The 17,306-nt window shown below is 46.3% G+C and overlaps 1 protein-coding gene across 1 annotated transcript in view; it reads left to right on the plus strand.

Annotated features, from left to right (window-relative positions):
* Window positions 1-658: 658 nt before the first annotated feature.
* Window positions 659-17,306, plus strand: part of SMC1A (structural maintenance of chromosomes 1A) — a gene marked incomplete at both ends in the record, with an annotated part of 28,390 nt that continues 11,742 nt past the window's right edge. The window contains 9 exons of the mRNA XM_054295461.1: window positions 659-835; window positions 2,691-2,796; window positions 4,679-4,731; window positions 6,840-6,978; window positions 7,467-7,522; window positions 9,653-9,769; window positions 12,601-12,707; window positions 14,034-14,175; window positions 15,971-16,116. Of these exons, the coding sequence (XP_054151436.1) occupies window positions 659-835; window positions 2,691-2,796; window positions 4,679-4,731; window positions 6,840-6,978; window positions 7,467-7,522; window positions 9,653-9,769; window positions 12,601-12,707; window positions 14,034-14,175; window positions 15,971-16,116 (1,043 nt within the window). The remainder of the gene's footprint in view (window positions 836-2,690; window positions 2,797-4,678; window positions 4,732-6,839; window positions 6,979-7,466; window positions 7,523-9,652; window positions 9,770-12,600; window positions 12,708-14,033; window positions 14,176-15,970; window positions 16,117-17,306) is intronic.

Consider the following 17,306-nt stretch of genomic DNA (forward strand, 5'->3'; position numbering starts at 1 on the left):
GAAGCTGTGGAGGGGATTTGGGTGCCCATTTTTGGGGTTTTTCACCCCAATTTTTGGGATTTTAGGTGAAACCCCACAGGCGAGAAGCTGTGGAGGGGATTTGGGTGCCCATTTTTGGGGTTTTTCACCCCTCAATTTTTGTGATTTTAGGTGAAACCCACGGACGAGAAGCTGCGGAGGGGATTTGGGTGCCCATTTTTGGGGTTTTTCACCCCAATTTTTGGGATTTCAGATAAAACCCACGGACGAGAAGCTGTGGAGGGGATTTGGGTGCCCATTTTTGGGGTTTTTCACCCCAATTTTGGGATTTTTAGGTGGTGAAACCCACGGACGAGAAGCTGTGGAGGGGATTTGGGTGCCCATTTTTGGGGTTTTTCACCCCAATTTTTGGGATTTTAGGTAAAACCCACAGGCGAGAAGCTGTGGAGGGGATTTGGGTGCCCATTTTTGGGGTTTTTCACCCCAATTTTTGGGATTTTAGGTAAAACCCACAGGCGAGAAGCTGTGGAGGGGATTTGGGTGCCCATTTTTGGGGTTTTTCACCCCAATTTTTGGGATTTTAGGTGAAGCCCACAGACGAGAAGCTGCGGGAGCTGCAGGGGTGGGTTTTAACCCCATTTTGGGGGTTTTTCACCCCAATTTTTGGGATTTTAGGTGAAGCCCACGGACGAGAAGCTGCGGGGAGCTGCGGGGGGCCAAGCTGGTGATCGATGTGATTCGCTACGAGCCCCCCCACATCAAGAAGGCGCTGCAGTTCGCGTGCGGCAACGCCCTGGTGTGCGACAACGTCGAGGACGCGCGCAGGATCGCCTTCGGGGGCCACCAGCGGCACAAGGTGCCCCCAAATCACCCCAAAAATATCCTAAAATTATCCTAAAATTATCCTCAAAGCAGCCCAAAACAGCCCCATGGCCTTCGGGGGCCACCAGCGGCACAAGGTGCCCCAAATCACCCCAAAAAACTGCCAAAATCACCCCAAAAATACCCTAAAATTATCCTAAAATTATCCTCAAACCAGCCCAAAAACAGCCCCATGGCCTTCGGGGGCCACCAGCGGCACAAGGTGCCCCCAAATCACCCCAAAAACTGCCAAAATCACCCCAAAAATACCCTAAAAATATCCTAAAATTATCCTCAAACCAGCCCAAAACAGCCCCATGGCCTTCGGGGGCCACCAGCGGCACAAGGTGCCCCCAGATCACCCCAAAATTATCCTAGAATCACCCCACAAATACTCTAAAAATAGCCTGAAACTGCTCCAAGACTACCCCAAAAATACCTTAAAAGTCGGCTTGAAAATACCCCAGAAATACCCTAAAAATGGCCTGAAATCACCCCCAAAACCAGCCCCAAACTGCCCCCCAAAACTGACCTGAAAATACCCCCCAAAAGTGCCCCAAAATCACCTCAAAAATACACAAAAATCCACCCCAGAAATACCCTAAAAATGGCCTGAAATCACCCCCAAAAATACCCTAAAAAAACAGCCTTAAGTCACCCCAAAGGCAGCCCCCAGTGTGTCCCCAGTGTGTCCCCAGTGTGTCCCCAGTGATGTCCCCAATGTCCCCACAGACGGCCCTCGACCCTTGATGGGGACGCTGTTCCAGCGGTCCGTGGGTGTCCCCCAATGTCCCCAGTGATGTCCCCCACAGATGGTGGCCCTGGACAGGACACCCTGTTCCAGAAGTTCATGGTGTCCCATGGTGTCCCCCAATGTGTCCCCAATGTCCCCAGTGTGTCCCCAGTGTCCCCACAGACGGTGACCCTGGACAGGACCCTGTTCCTGCAGTCCATGGTTGGCTCTGGGTGTCCCCAATGTCCCCAATGTCCCCACAGACGGTGGCCCTGGACGGCACGCTGTTCCAGGAGTCGGGGGTGTCTCAGTGATGTCCCCAATGATGTCCCCAGTGTCCCCAATGGATGTCCCCAATGTCCCTGTTGGTGTCCCCACAGATGGTGGCCCTGGACGGGACCCTGTTCCAGAAGTCTGGGGTTACTCTGGATGTCCCCAGTGTCCCTGTTGATGTCCCCAGTGTCCCTGTTGATGTCCCTGTTGATGTCCCCATGGATGTCCCCAATGTCCCCACAGACGGTGGCCCTGGACGGGACGCTGTTCCAGAAGTCGGGGTGTCCCATGGATGTCTCCAATGATGTCCCCAGTGTCCCCACAGACGGTGGCCCTGGACGAGACCCTGTTCCAGAAGTCCATGGTGTCCCATGGATGTCCCCAATGATGTCCCCAATGTCCCCTCAGACAGTGACCCTGGACAGGACCCCTGTTCCTGCAGTCCATGGTTGGCTCTGGGTGTCCCCCAATGTCCCCAATGATGTCCCCACAAGACGGTGGCCCTCGATGGGACCCTGTTCCAGAAGACGAGGGTGTCCCATGGATGTCCCCAGTGATGTTCCCAATGATGTCCCCAATGGTGTCCCCAATGTCCCCAATGATGTCCCCAATGTCCCCATTGGTGTCCCCCACAGATGGTGGCCCTGGACGGGACGCTGTTCCAGCAGTCCATGGTTGGCTTTGGGTGTCCCCAATGTCCCCATGGATGTCCCCAATGTCCCCACAGACGGTGGCCCTCGATGGGACGCTGTTCCAGGAGTCGGGGGTGTCTCAGTGATGTCCCCAATGATGTCCCCAATGTCCCCAATGATGTCCCCCAATGATGTCCCCAATGTCCCCACAGACGGTGGCCCTCGATGGGACGCTGTTCCAGAAGTCGGGGGTGATCTCGGGCGGTGCCAGTGACCTCAAGGCCAAGGCTCGGCGCTGGGGGGAAGCGAAGAAAAGCCGTGGACAAGCTCAAGGAGAAGAAGGAGAGGCTGACGGAGGAGCTCAAGGTGGGAGCCCAGAACTGACCCTAAAAACCCAAAACTGACCCCAGAAACCCAAAACCGAGCCTAAAGCTGAGTCTGAAACCCAAACCTGAGCCTAAATCCCAAACCTGACCCTAAAACTGACCCTAAAACCCAAAACTGACCCTAAAACTGACCCTAAAACCTCAAACCTGACCCCAGAAACCCAAAACTGACCCTAAACTGACCCTAAAACCCAAAACTGACCCCAGAAACCCAAAACTGACCCTAAACTGACCCTAAAACCCAAAACTGACCTAAAAACCCAAAACTGACCCTAAAACCCAAAACTGACCCTAAAACCTCAAACCTGAGCTTAAATCCCAAATCTGACCCTAAAACCCAAAACTGACCCCAAAACTGACCCTAAAAACCCAAAACTGACCCCAGAAACCCAAACCGAGCCTAAAGCTGAGTCTGAAACCCAAACCTGAGCCTAAATCCCAAACCTGACCCTAAAACTGACCCCTAAAACCCAAAACTGACTCTAAACTGACCCTAAAACCTCAAACCTGACCCCAGAAACCCAAAACTGACCCTAAACTGACCCTACAAACCCAAAACTGACCCTAAAACTGACCCTAAAACCCAAAACTGACTCTAAACTGACCCTAAAACCCAAAACTGACCCTAAAACTGACCCTAAAACCCAAAACTGACCCTAAACTGACCCTAAAACCCAAAACTGACCCTAAAACCCAAAACTGACCCTAAACTGACCCTAAAACCCAAACCTGAGCCTAAATCCCAAATCTGACCCTAAAACCCAAAACTGACCCTAAAACCTCAAACCTGACCCCAGAAACCCAAAACTGACCCTAAACTGACCCTAAAACCCAAAACTGACCCTAAAACCCCAAACTGACCCTAAAACTGACCCTAAAACCTCAAACCTGAGCCTAAATCCCAAACCTGACCCTAAAACCCCAAACTGACCCCACACAAGCTCAAGGAGAAGAAGGAGAGGCTGACGGAGGAGCTCAAGGTGGGACCCCAAAACTGACCCCAAAACTGACCCTAAAACCCAAAACTGACCCTATAGACCCAAAACTGACCTCAAAACTGAGCCCAAAAACCAAAACCCGAGCCTAAACTGAGCCTAAAACCCAAAACTGACCCTAAAACCCCCAAAGTGACCCCAAACAAGCTCAAGGAGAAGGAGCAGCTGAGCGAGGAGTTCAAGGCGGGACCCCAAAACTGAGCCCTAAAACCCAAACCTGACCCCAGAAACCCAAACCTGACCCCAAAAACCCAAACCTGACCCCAGAAACCCAAACCTGACCCCGAAAACTCAAACCTGACCCCGAAAACTCAAACCTGACCCCAAAAACTCAAACCTGACCCTAAAACTGAGCCTAAAAACCCAAACCTGACCCCAGAAACCCAACCTGACCCCGAAAACTCAAACCTGACCCTGAAACTGGCCCCAAAAACCCAAACCTGACCCCAAAAACCCAAACCTGACCCCAAAAACCCAAACCTGACCCCAAAAACTCAAACCTGACCCCAAAAACTCAAACCTGACCCTAAAACTGAGCCTAAAAAACCCAAACCTGACCCCCAGAAACCCAAACCTGACCCCGAAAACTCAAACCTGACCCTGAAACTGAGCCCAAAAACCCCAAACCTGACCCCAAAAACCCAAACCTGACCCCGAAAACTCAAACCTGACCCCAAAAACCCAAACCTGACCCCGGAAACCCAAACCTGACCCCAGAAACCCAAACCTGACCCCAAAAACCCAAACCTGACCCCAGAAACCCAAACCTGACCCTAAAACTGAGCCTAAAAACGCAAACTTGAGGCTAAAACCCCAAAGTGACCCCAAACAAGCTCAAGGAGAAGAAGGAGAGGCTGACGGAGGAGCTCAAGGTGGGACCCCAGAACTGAGCCCCAAAACCCAGAACTGAGCCCAAACTGAGCCTAAAACCCAAACCTGAGCCTAAAACTCAAACCTGAGCCTAAAAACCACACTGGCCCCAAAAGGGACCCTGAATTTTCCCGTTTTTCTCCCATTTTCCCAAATTCCCAGGTTTTCTCCCCAATCCAGGAGCAGATGGAGGCCGAGCGCAAGGAGGCCGAGCTGCGCCCCCAAATTCCCATTTTTTCCTCATTTTTTCCTCATTTTTTCCTCATTTTTTCCTCATTTTTTCCTCATTTTTTCCTCATTTTTTTCCCATTTTTCCCCAATTTTTTCCCCATTTCCCCCCATAATTCCCAAAATTCTCATTTTTCCCCATTTCTCCTGACTTTTCCCCCATTTTTCCCCACTCCAGGAGCAGATGAAGGCCAAGCGCAAGGAGGCCGAGCTGTGCCCCCCAAATTCCCATTTCTTCCTCATTTTTTCCTCATTTTTTTTCCCGTTTTTTTCCCAATTTTTTCCCCATTTTCCTCCATTTCCCCCATAATTCCCAAAATTCTTATTTGTTCCCATTTTTCTCCCAGATTTTCCCAAATTTCTCCTTTTTTTCCCCCTGCAGGAGCAGATGAAGGCCAAGCACAAGGAGGCCGAGCTGCGCCCCCAAATTCCCATTTTTTCCTCATTTTTTCCTCATTTTTTCCTCATTTTTTCCTCATTTTCCCCCATTTTCCCCCCATAATTCCCATTTTTACCCTGAATTTCCCCAAAAACCCCAATTTTTTTCCTGAATTTTCCCCCTTTTTTCCCCCATTCAGGAGCAGATGAAGGCCAAGTGCAAGGAGGCCGAGCTGCGCCCCCAAATTCCCATTTTTCCTCATTTTTCCCTCATTTTTTCCTCATTTTTTTTCCCAATTTTTTCCCCAATTTTTCCCCATTTCCCCCCATTTCCCCCCCATAATTCCCAAAATTCTCATTTTTCCCATTTTTCCTGACTTTTTCCCCATTTTCCCCCATTCAGGAGCAGATGAAGGCCAAGCACAAGGAGGCCGAGCTGTGCCCCCAAATTCCCATTTTTTCCTCATTTTTTTCCCAATTTTTTCCCAATTTCCCCCCATTTTTCCCCTGAATTTCCTCAAAAATCCCATTTTTTTTCCTCAATTTCCCATTTTTCCTGATTTTCCCCCATTTTTTCCCCACTCCAGGAGCAGATGAAGGCCAAGTGCAAGGAGGCCGAGCTGTGCCCCCAAATTCCCATTTTCCCTCATTTTTTCCTCATTTTTTTCCCGTTTTTTCCCCAATTTTTTCCCTATTTCCCCCCATAATTCCCGTTTTTTCCCATTTTTCTCCCAGATTTTCCTGATTTTCCCCTTTTTTTCCCAATTCCAGAAGCAGATGAAGGCCAAGCGCAAGGAGGCCGAGCTGCGCCCCCAAATTCCCATTTTTCCTCATTTTTTCCTCATTTTTTTCCCATTTTTCCCCAATTTTTTCCCCATTTCCCCCCATAATTCCCAAAATTCTCATTTTTTCCCATTTTTCCTGACTTTTTCCCCATTTTCCCCCATTCAGGAGCAGATGAAGGCCAAGTGCAAGGAGGCCGAGCTGTGTCCCCAAATTCCCATTTTTCCCCTCATTTTTTCCTCATTTTTTTCCCCGTTTTTTCCCCAATTTTTTCCCTATTTCCCCCCCATAATTCCCGTTTTTTCCCATTTTTCTCCCAGATTTTTCTGATTTTTCCCCTTTTTTTCTCCAATTCCAGGAGCAGATGAAGGCCAAGTGCAAGGAGCCCGAGCTGCGCCCCCAAATTCCCATTTTTCTCATTTTTCCCTCATTTCTTCCTCATTTTTTCCTCATTTTTTTCCCAATTTTTTTCCCATTTCCCCCCATTTTCCCCCCATAATTCCCAAAATTCTCATTTTTCCCATTTCTCCTGACTTTTTCCCCATTTTCCCCCCCTGCAGGAGCAGATGAAGGCCAAGCGCAAGGAGCCCGAGCTGCGCCCCCAAATTCCCATTTTTCCCTCATTTTTTCCTCATTTTTTTCCCTATTTCCCCCCATAATTCCCATTTTTTCCCATTTTCCTCCCAGATTTTCCTGATTTTCCCTTTTTTCCCCATTCCAGGAGCAGATGAAGGCCAAGCGCAAGGAGGCCGAGCTGCGCCAGGTGCAGTCCCAGGCCCACGGGCTCCAAATGCGCCTCAAATATTCCCAGAGTGACCTGGAGCAGACCAAGACCCCGGCACCTGGCACTGAACCTGCAGGTGGGACACCGGCTTTGGGGGGAAAAAAAGAGATTTTGGGAAAAAATCCAAAATTTGGGGAAAAAAATCCGAAATTTGGGGAAAAAAATCTGAATTTTTGGGGAAAAAATGTGATTTTTTTGGGAAAAAATGTGAGTTTTTTGGGGAAAAAAAGTGAATTTTTTGGGGGAAAAAAATCTGAATTTAAGGAGAAAAAACCGGATTGGGAAATTAAAAAAAAGTGAATTTGGGGGAAAAAAGTGAATTTGGGGACAAAAAATGTCAATTTGGGGGCAAAAAAAAGTGAATTTTTTTGAGAAAATTGTGAATTTTGGAGGAAATTCCCCTGTCGAATATTCCCAAAGCGACCTGGAACTGAAGCTGCGGGTGAGACTCAGATTTGGGTGGAAAAAAGTGGATTTTGGTAAAAAAATGGGAATTTTGGGGACAAAAATCAGAATTTTGGGGGAAAAAAAATCTGAATTTTGGGGGAAATTCCCTCATTAAATGTTCTCAAAGTGACCTGGAACAGACCAAGACCCGGCACCTGGCACTGAACCTGCAGGTGGGACACGGCTTTGGGGGGAAAAAATGAGATTTTGGGAAAAAATCCAAAATTTGGGGAAAAAAATCCAAAATTTGGGGAAAAAAAAATCCAAAATTTGGGGAAAAAAAATCCAAAATTTGGGGAAAAAATCTGAATTTTTGTTGAAAAAATGGGGATTTTCCAGGGAAAAAAGCAAATTTTTGGGGGGAGAGAAACACGAATGTTTTGGAAAAAAAATTCTGGATTTTGGGGTAAAAATGTGGATTTAAAAACAAATGTGAATTTGGGGAGAAAAAGTGAGGTTTTGGAAAAAAAAAATCTGAATTTTGGAGGGAAAAAAGGTGAAATTTTGGGGGAAATTCCCCCATCAAAGGTTCCCAAAGCGACCTGGAACTGAAGCTGCGGGTGAGACTCAGATTTGGGGGGGAAAATGGAATTTGGTAAAAAAACGTGGACGTGGGGGGGAAAAAATTTCCAATTTTTCCCCCATTTCCCCCTCTTTTCTTTCCTCTCCATTTTTCCATTTTTTCTTCATTTTTCTCCATTTTTTTTCAATTTTTTCCAATTTTTTCTCACAAATTTCCCCCTTTTTTCCCACTTTTCCCCATTTTTCTCACAATTTTCCCATTTTTCCCCATTTCCAGGAGAACTCCAAGCTGAAGAGTGAATTTACCAATTTTGAGATTTCAGGGATTGGATTTTGGGGTTCAGGGCTGGATTTTAATCCCATTTTTCCTCCTTTTTTCCCAATTTTTCTCCCAAGTTTTCCCCTTTTTCTTCCTCTTTATTTTTCCCTTTTTTCCCCCATTTTCTTCCCATTTCCCCCCTTTTTTCTCACCATTTCCCCCCTTTTTATTCCTCTTCATTTTTCCATTTTCCCCCATTTTCACCTTGTTATTTTTTTCATTTTTGCCCCCATTTTTTTTTCAAATTTTCCCCATTTTTTTTTCAAATTTTCCCATTTTTTCCCATTTCCAGGAGAAGTCCAAGCTGGAGAGCGAATTTCCAATTTTGGGGTTCCAGGGATTGGATTTTGGGGTTCAGGGCTGGATTTTAATCCCATTTTCCCTTTTTTTTTTCTCCTTTTTCCCCCATTTTTTCTCTCATTTTCCCCAATTTTTTTCCCAATTTTTCTTCCCATTTTCTCACAATTTTCCCCTCTTTTTTTCTCTTTATTTTTCCATTTTTTCCATTTTTCCCTTGGTTTTTTTTTACATTTTTGCCCCTTTTTTCCTCATTTTTTTTCAAATTTTCTCCATTTTTTTTCAAATTTTTCCCAATTTTTCCTATTTTTCTCACATTTTCTCCCCAATTTTCCCCCATTTTTCTCAGAATTTTCCCATTTTTTCCCATTTCCAGGAGAAGTCCAAGCTGGAGAGCGAATTTCCAATTTTGGGGTTCCAGGGATTGGATTTTGGGGTTCAGGGCTGGATTTTAATCCCATTTTTCCCTTTTTTTTCTCCCATTTTTTCTCTCATTTTCCCCAATTTTTTTCCCAATTTTTCTTCCCATTTTCTCACAATTTTCCCCCTCTTTATTTCCTCTTTATTTTTCCATTTTTTCCATTTTTCCCTTGGTTTTTTTTTTTTCATTTTTGCCCCTTTTTTCCTCATTTTTTTTCAAATTTTTCCTTCTTCTCCCTCTTTTCTTTTCTTCTTCCCTCTCTCTCCATTTCTTTTTCAAATTTTTCCCAATTTTTCCTATTTTTCTCACATTTTCTCCCCAATTTTCCCCATTTTTCTCACAATTTTCCCATTTTTCCCCATTTTCCAGGAGAAGTCACATGCTGGAGTGCGAATTTCCAATTTTGGGGTTCCAGGGATTGGATTTTGGGGTTCAGGGCTGGATTTTAATCCCATTTTTCCCTTTTTTTTCTCCCATTTTTTCTCCATTTTTTCCCCAATTCTTTCCCAATTTTTCTTCCCATTTTCTCACAATTCTCCCCCCCATTTTTTCCAATTTTCCCCCCCTTTTTTTCCTCTTTATTTTTCCATTTTTCCCTTGGGTTTTTTTTCATTTTTGCCCCTTTTTTCCCCATTTTTTTTCAAATTTTTCCCCATTTTTTCCCATTTTTCTCACAAATTTCCCCCTTTTTTCCCACTTTTCCCCGTTTTTCTCACAATTTCCCCCAATTTTGCCCATTTCCAGGAGAAGTCCAAGCTGGAGAGCGAGTTGGCCAATTTTGGGCCGCGCATCAACGACATCAAACGAATCATCCAGGGCCGGGAGCGCGAGATGAAGGACCTGAAGGAGAAAATGAACCAGGTCTGGGGCAAATCTGGGGCTTTTTGGGAAAATTCCAGAATTTGGGGGAAAAATCCCCAAAATTTGGCTAAAAAATCCCAATTTTGGGGAAAAAAAATCCCAATTTTTGGCAAAAAAAATCCCAATTTTGGGGAAAAAAATCCCAATTTTTGGGGACAAAAAAAACCACAATTTTTGGGACAAAAAATCCAATTTTTGGGAAAAAAATCCCAATTTTTGGCAAAAAAATTCCAATTTTTGGCAAAAAAAAATCACAATTTTTGGCAAAAATTCCAATTTTTGGGAAAAAAAATCCCAATTTTTGGCAAAAAAATCCCAATTTGGGGAAAAAAATCCCCAATTTTTGGGACAAAAAAACCAATTTTTGGGACAAAAAAATCCAATTTTTGGGAAAAAAATCCCAATTTTTGGCAAAAAAATTCCAATTTTTGGCAAAAAAAATCACAATTTTTGGCAAAAATTCCAATTTTTGGGAAAAAAATCCCAATTTTTGGGAAAAAAATCCCAATTTTGGGGAAAAAAATCCCAATTTTTGGCAAAAAAAATCCAATTTTTGGCAAAAAAATCCCAATTTTTGGGAAAAATTCCAATTTTTGGGAAAAAAATCCCAATTTTTGGGGAAAAAAAATCCCAATTTTTGGGCAAAAAATCCCAATTTTTGGCAAAAATTCCAATTTTTGGGGAAAAAAAATCCCAATTTTTGGGAAAAAAATCCCAATTTTTGGGAAAAAAAATCCCAATTTTGGGGAAAAAAATCCCAATTTTTGGCAAAAAAAATCCAATTTTTGGCAAAAAAATCCCAATTTTTGGCAAAAAAATCCAATTTTTGGCAAAAAAATCCCAATTTTTGGGAAAAAAAATCCCAATTTTTGGGAAAAAATCCCAATTTTGGGGAAAAAATCCCAATTTTGGGGAAAAAAATCCCAATTTTTGGCAAAAAAATCCCAATTTTTGGCAAAAATCCCAATTTTTGGGAAAAAATCCCCAATTTTTGGGAAAAAATCCCAATTTTGGGAAAAAAATCCCAATTTTTGGGAAAAAATCCCAATTTTGGGGAAAAAAAATCCCAATTTTTGGGAAAAAAAATCCCAATTTTTGGCAAAATTCCAATTTTTGGCAAAAAAATCCCAATTTTTGGCAAAAAAATCCCAATTTTTTGGGAAAAAATCCCAATTTTGGGGAAAAAAAATCCCAATTTTTGGGGAAAAAAATCCCAATTTTGGGGAAAAAAATCCCAATTTTTGGCAAAAAAATTCCAATTTTTGGCAAAAATCCCAATTTTTGGGAAAAAAATCCCAATTTTTGGGAAAAAATCCCAATTTTGGGGAAAAAAAATCCCAATTTTTGGCAAAAAAAATCCAATTTTTGGGAAAAAAATCCCAATTTTTGGGAAAAAAAAATCCCAATTTTGGGGAAAAAAATCCCAATTTTGGGGAAAAAAATCCCAATTTTGGGGGAAAAAAATCCCAATTTTTTGGCAAAAAAATCCCCAAAATTTGGCAAAAAAATCCCAATTTTTGGGAAAAAAATCCCAATTTTTGGCAAAAAAATCCAATTTTTGGGAAAAAAAATCCCAATTTTTGGGAAAAAAATCCCAATTTTGGGGGAAAAAAAATCCCAGTTTTGGGGAAAAAAATCCCAATTTTGGGAGTTTTAGGGGGATTTGGGGATTTTCGTGGGGAATTTGGGGTGGATTTGAGGAATTTTTGGGTCTCCCAGATTTGGAGATTTTTAGGGGGATTTTGGGGGAGATTAGATTTTTGGGTGGAATTTGGGGTTTTGGGGAGGATTTAGGGGGATATTTGGGGGGAGATTTTGGGGGGATTTTGGGGGGATTTTGGGGGGGATTTGGGGAGATTTTGGGGGAGATTTTTTTGGGTGGAATTTGGGGTGTTTGGGGAGGATTTTGGGGATTTTTGGGTGGAATTTGGGGGATTTAGGGGAATATTTTAGGGGGGATTTGGGGTTTTGGGGGGAGATTTTTTGGGTGGAATTTGGGGTTTTGGGGAGGATTTTGGGGGGATTTTGGGGTGGAATTTGGGGTTTTTGGGGAGGATTTTGGGGATTTTAGGACAATTTGTGAGGAGATTTTGGGGGGAATTTGGGGATTTTGGGGGGAGATTTTGGGGAGATTTTTGGGTTGAATTTGGGGTTTTTGGGGAGGATTTTGGGGATTTTGGGACAATTTGTGAGGAGATTTTGCGGGATTTTGGGTAGATTTTTTGGGTGGATTTGGGGGATTTTGGGGGAGATTTTTTGGGTGGAATTTGGGGTTTTTGGGGAGGATTTTGGGGATTTTAGGACAATTTGTGAGGAGATTTTGGGGGGAATTTGGGGGTTTTGGGGGGAGATTTTGGGGGGATTTTGGGGTGGAATTTGGGGTTTTGGGGAGGATTTATGGGGGATTTTTGGGGGGAATTTGAGGAATTTTTGGGTCTCCCAGATTTAGAGATTTTTAGGGTGGATTTTGGGGGAGATTTTTGGGTGGAATTTGGGGAGGATTTGGGGATTTAGGGGAATGTTTTAAGGTGGATTTGGGGGATTTTGGGGTTCCCCAAATTTCGGGGATTTGGGAAATTTTGGGGAGATTTTTTGATGGAATTTGGGGTTTTGGGAGGATTTTGGGGAATATTTTAGGGTGGACTTGGGGGATTTTTGCATCCCCTAGATTTGGGGTTTGGGGGATTTTGGGGGGGGATTTTGAGGATTTTGGGATCCCCCAGATTTGAGGATTTTAGGCCGATTTGTGGAGAGATTTTGGGGCAGATTTTGGGGGGATTCTGGGGGGAATTTGGAACATTTTGGGGTCCCTGGCCCTGCCCCCCCCCCAGGTGGAGGACGAGGTGTTCGAGGAGTTCTGCCGCGAGATCGGGGTCAGGAACATCCGCGAGTTCGAGGAGGAGAAGGTCAAGAGGCAGAACGAGATCGCCAAGAAAAGGTCAGGGCACCCCAAAAACCTCTCAGGGACCCCAAAAACCCCATCAGGGACCCCAAAAACACCTCAGGGTAACCTAAAAACCCTCAGGGACCCCCAAAAACCTCTCAGGGACCCCAAAAACCCCATCAGGGACCCCAGAAACCCCCGGGGACCCCAAAAAAAACCATTAAGGACCCCAAGAAACATCTCAAGAACCTCCAAGAACTTCTCAGGAACCCCAAAAAACCCCTCAGAGACCCCAAAAATCTCTGAGGAACCCCAAAAACCATCTCAAGGACCTCCAAAACCCCTCAGAGACCCCAAAAAAACCTCTGAGGAACCTCAATAAACATCTCAAGAACTTCTGAGGAACGGCAAAAACCCCTCAGAGACCCCAAAAAACCTCTCAAAGTCCCTAAAAAACCTCTGAGGAACCCCAACAAACATCTCAAGAACTTCTGAGGAACCCCAAAAACCCCTCAGAGTCCCCAAAAACCTCTGAGGAGCCCCAACAAACATCTCAAGAACCCCCAAGAACTTCTCAGGAACCTCAAAAAAACTTTCAGAGACCCCAAAACCCCTCAGAGTCCTCAAGAAACCCCTGAGGAACCTCAATAAACATCTCCAGAACCTCAAAAGTCTTCTGAGGACTCCAAAAAACATCTCAAGAACCTCAAAGAACTTCTCAGTAACCCCAAAAAAAACCTTCAGGGTCCTCAAAAACCCCTCAGAGACCCCAAAAAACCTCTGAGGAACCCCAAAAACCATCTCCAGAACTTCTGAGGAACCCCAAAAAAACCCCTTAGAGACCCCAAAAAACCCCTGAGGAACCCCAAAAACATCTCAAGAACATCCAAGAACTTCTCAGGAACCCCAAAAACCCGTTAGAGATCCCAAAAACCTCTGAAGAACCCCAGAAAACCTCTCAAAGTCCCCAAAAAACCTCTGAGGAACCCCAACAAACATCTCAAGAACCTCAAAGAACTTCTCAGGAACCCCAAAAAAACCTTCAGAGACCCCAAAAATCCCTCAAGGACCCCAAAAAACCTCTCAGAGTCCCCAAAAAAACCTCTTAGGAACCCCAAAAACCATCTCTAGGACCTCCAAAACCCCTCAGAGACCCCAAAAAACCTCTGAGGAACCCAAACAAACATCTCAAGAACTTCTCAGGAACCTCAAAAAACCCCTTAGAGACCCAAAAAAACCATCAAGGACCCCAACAAACATCTCAAGAACATCCAAGAACTTCTCAGGAACCCCAAAAACCCCTCGGAGACCCCAAAAAACCTCTGAGGAACCCTAAAAACATCTCAAGAACCTCTGAGGAACCTCTCTGGTGTCCCCCAGGCTGGAGTTCGAGAACCAGAAGACGCGCTTGGGCATCCAGCTGGACTTCGAGCGCAACCAACTGCGGGAGGACCAGGAGAAGGTGCTGATGTGGGAGCAGGGCGTGCGCAAGGACGAGGCCGAGATCGAGAAGCTCAAGAAGGTTTGGGGACCTTCGGGTTCTTCTGGGTTCTTTGGGGACTTTTGGGGTTTATTTTGGGGGTTTTTGAGGAGTTTTGGGGTCTTGGGATGGTCAAGGTGGAGAAGAGCTGAGATGGGACCAGGGAGAGCAGAAGGACAGGAGAAGTTGAGAAGGTTTGGGACCTTTGTGTTCTTCTGGGTTCTTTGGGGACTTTTGGGGGTTTTTTTGGGGTTTTTGAGGAGTTTTGGGGTCTCAGGAGGTCCAAGGTGGAGAAGACCTGAGGTGGGACCAGGAGAGTGCAAGGACGAGGCCAAGATGGAGAAGGTCCAGAAGGTTTTGGGGACCTTCGGGTTCTTCTGGGTTCTTTTGGAGCTTTTTGGGATTTTTTGGGGGTTTTTTGAGGAGTTTTGGGGTCTTGAGACTCTCAAGGTGGAGAAGAGCTGAGGTGGGACCAGGGAGAGCAGAAGGACAGGAGAAATTGAGAAGGTTTGGGACCTTTGGGTTCTTCTGGGGTTTTTTTGGGATTTTTTGGGGGTTTTTGAGGTGTTTTGGTGTCTCAGGATGGTCACGGTGGAGAAGAGCTGAGGTGACACCAGGAGAGCACAAGGATGAGGCCGAGATTGAGAAGCTCAAGAAGATTTTGGGGTTTTTTTGGGTTTTTTGGCATTTTCTTCAGGAGGAGCAGCGGCACATGAAGACCATCGATAACTTTGGGTCATTTTGCCCATTTTTGACCATTTTTGACCATTTTTGCCCGTTTTTCAGGAGGAGCAGCGGCACATGAAGACCATCGATAACTTTGGGTTACTTTGTCCATTTTTGTCCATTTTTGACCATTTTTTGGGTGGTTTTTCAGCAGGACCTGCAGCACAATGAAGACCACTGATAATTTTTGCCCATTTTTGACCATTTTTGACCATTTTTGGTGGTTTTTCCCCAGGAGGAGCAGCGGCACATGAAGACCATCGATAACTTTGGGTTATTTTGGGTTATTTTGGGTTCTTTTGTCCATTTTTGACCATTTTTGGTGGTTTTTCCCCAGGAGGAGCAGCGGCACATGAAGACCATCGATAACTTTGGGTTCTTTTGCCCATTTTTGACCATTTTTGGGTGGTTTTTCAGCAGGACCTGCAGCACAATGAAGACCACTGATAATTTTTGTCCATTTTTGACCATTTTTGCCCATTTTTGGCCGTTTTTCAGGAGGAGCAGTGGCACATGAAGACCATCGATAACTTTGGGTTCTTTTGGGTTATTTTGGGTTCTTTTGTCCATTTTTGCCCATTTTTGGTGGTTTTTCAGGAGGAGCAGCGGCACATGAAGACCATCAATGGGTTACTTTGTCCATTTTTGTCCATTTTTGCCCATTTCTGGTGGTTTTTCCCCAGGAGGAGCAGCGGCACATGAAGACCATCGATAACTTTGGGTTATTTTGGGTTCTTTTGTCCATTTTTGCCCATTTTTGGTGGTTTTTCCTCAGGAGGAGCAGCGGCACGTGAAGACCATCGATAACTTTGGGTTCTTTTGTCCATTTTTGCCCGTTTTTGGCCGTTTTTCAGGAGGAGCAGCGGCACATGAAGACCATCGATAACTTTGGGTTCTTTTGGGTTATTTTACCCATTTTTGTCCATTTTTGCCCATTTTTGGCCGTTTTTCAGGAGGAGCAGCAGCACATGAAGACCATCGATAACTTTGGGTTCTTTTGTCCATTTTTGCCCATTTTTGGCCGTTTTTCAGGAGGAGCAGCGGCACATGAAGACCATCGATAACTTTGGGTTCTTTTGTCCATTTTTGCCCGGTTTTGGCCGTTTTTCAGGAGGAGCAGCGGCACATGAAGATCATTGACGAGACCATGGCGCAGCTGCAGGACCTCAAGAACCAACACCTGGCCAAGAAGTCGGAGGTGAACGACAAAAACCACGAGATGGACGAGATCCGCAAGAAGCTGGGCGGGGCCAACAAGTGAGGGCGGGGCCTCATGGGGCGTGGCCAACGAGGGGGGGCGGGGCCTAATGGGGCATGGCCAGGAAAAAGGGGTGGGGCCAATGAGGGCAGGGCCAATGATGGAGTGTGGGCATCAAATGGGGGTGGGGCCAGAAAAGGGGGTGGGGCCAATGAGGGCAGGGCCAATGAGGGGCTGTGGCCAACAAGTGAGGGCGGGGCCTAAACGGGTGGGGCCAGCCAAAAGGGGTGGGGCCAGTGAGGGGGTGTGAGCATCAAGTAAGGGTGGGGCCTAAAGGGGTGTGACAAGGGGGTGTGGCCAACACGGGGTGTGGCCAGTAAAAGGGGTGTGGTCAAGAAGTGAGGGTGATGTCAAATGGGTGGGGACAAATTGAGGGTGTGGTCAATGGGTGGGGCTAAAGGGGTGTGGCCCTTGTGGGTGTGTCTGTGGTGGGTGTGTCCATGGTGGGTGTGTCCCTTTGGGTGTGTCCCCTGCCATGTCCCCATGTCCTGTCCCCATTCGTTGTCCCCCTTCTGTGTCCCCACTGCCCTGTCCCCACCATGTCCCTGTCCCCGTGCCCTGTCCCCACACCGTGTCCCCGTGTCCCTGTCCCCACCATGTCCCTGTCCCCGTGCCCTGTCCCCACACCGTGTCCCCGTGTCCCTGTCCCCACCATGTCCCTGTCCCCGTGCCCTGTCCCCACACCGTGTCCCCGTGTCCCCACCACATCCCTGTGTCCCCACTGCCCTGTCCCCCATGCCATGTCCCCATTCTGTGTCCCCACACCATGTCCCATCCCCTGTCCCCACACCCTGACCCCTCCATGTCCCCTGCCATGTCCCCACACTGTGTCCCCACCATGTCCCCGTCTCCATTCCCCGTCCCTGTGTCCCTGTCCTCCTGTCCCCGTCCCCCATGTCATATCCCTGTCCCCACACCGTGTCCCTGTCCTCACCATGTCCCCATCCCCTGTCCCCACCATGTCCCCATGTCCCTGTCCCCATTCCCTGTCCCTCTGTCCTTCTCCACGTCTTCACCATGTCCCCATGTCCCTGTCCCCACACCATGTCCCTGCCCCAACACATCCCCGTGTCCCTGTCCCCATGCCCTGTCCCCATTCCCTGTCCCCATGTCCCTGTCCTCATGCCCCTGTCCCCACACCATGTCCCCTGCCATGTCCCCATCTCCTGTCCCCATTCCCTGTCCCTGT

Source organism: Melozone crissalis, unplaced genomic scaffold, assembly GCF_028551555.1.
Source record: "Melozone crissalis strain CALT ecotype California unplaced genomic scaffold, PUWL_Pcris_2 ptg000752l_1, whole genome shotgun sequence".
Classification (NCBI taxonomy): domain Eukaryota; kingdom Metazoa; phylum Chordata; class Aves; order Passeriformes; family Passerellidae; genus Melozone; species Melozone crissalis.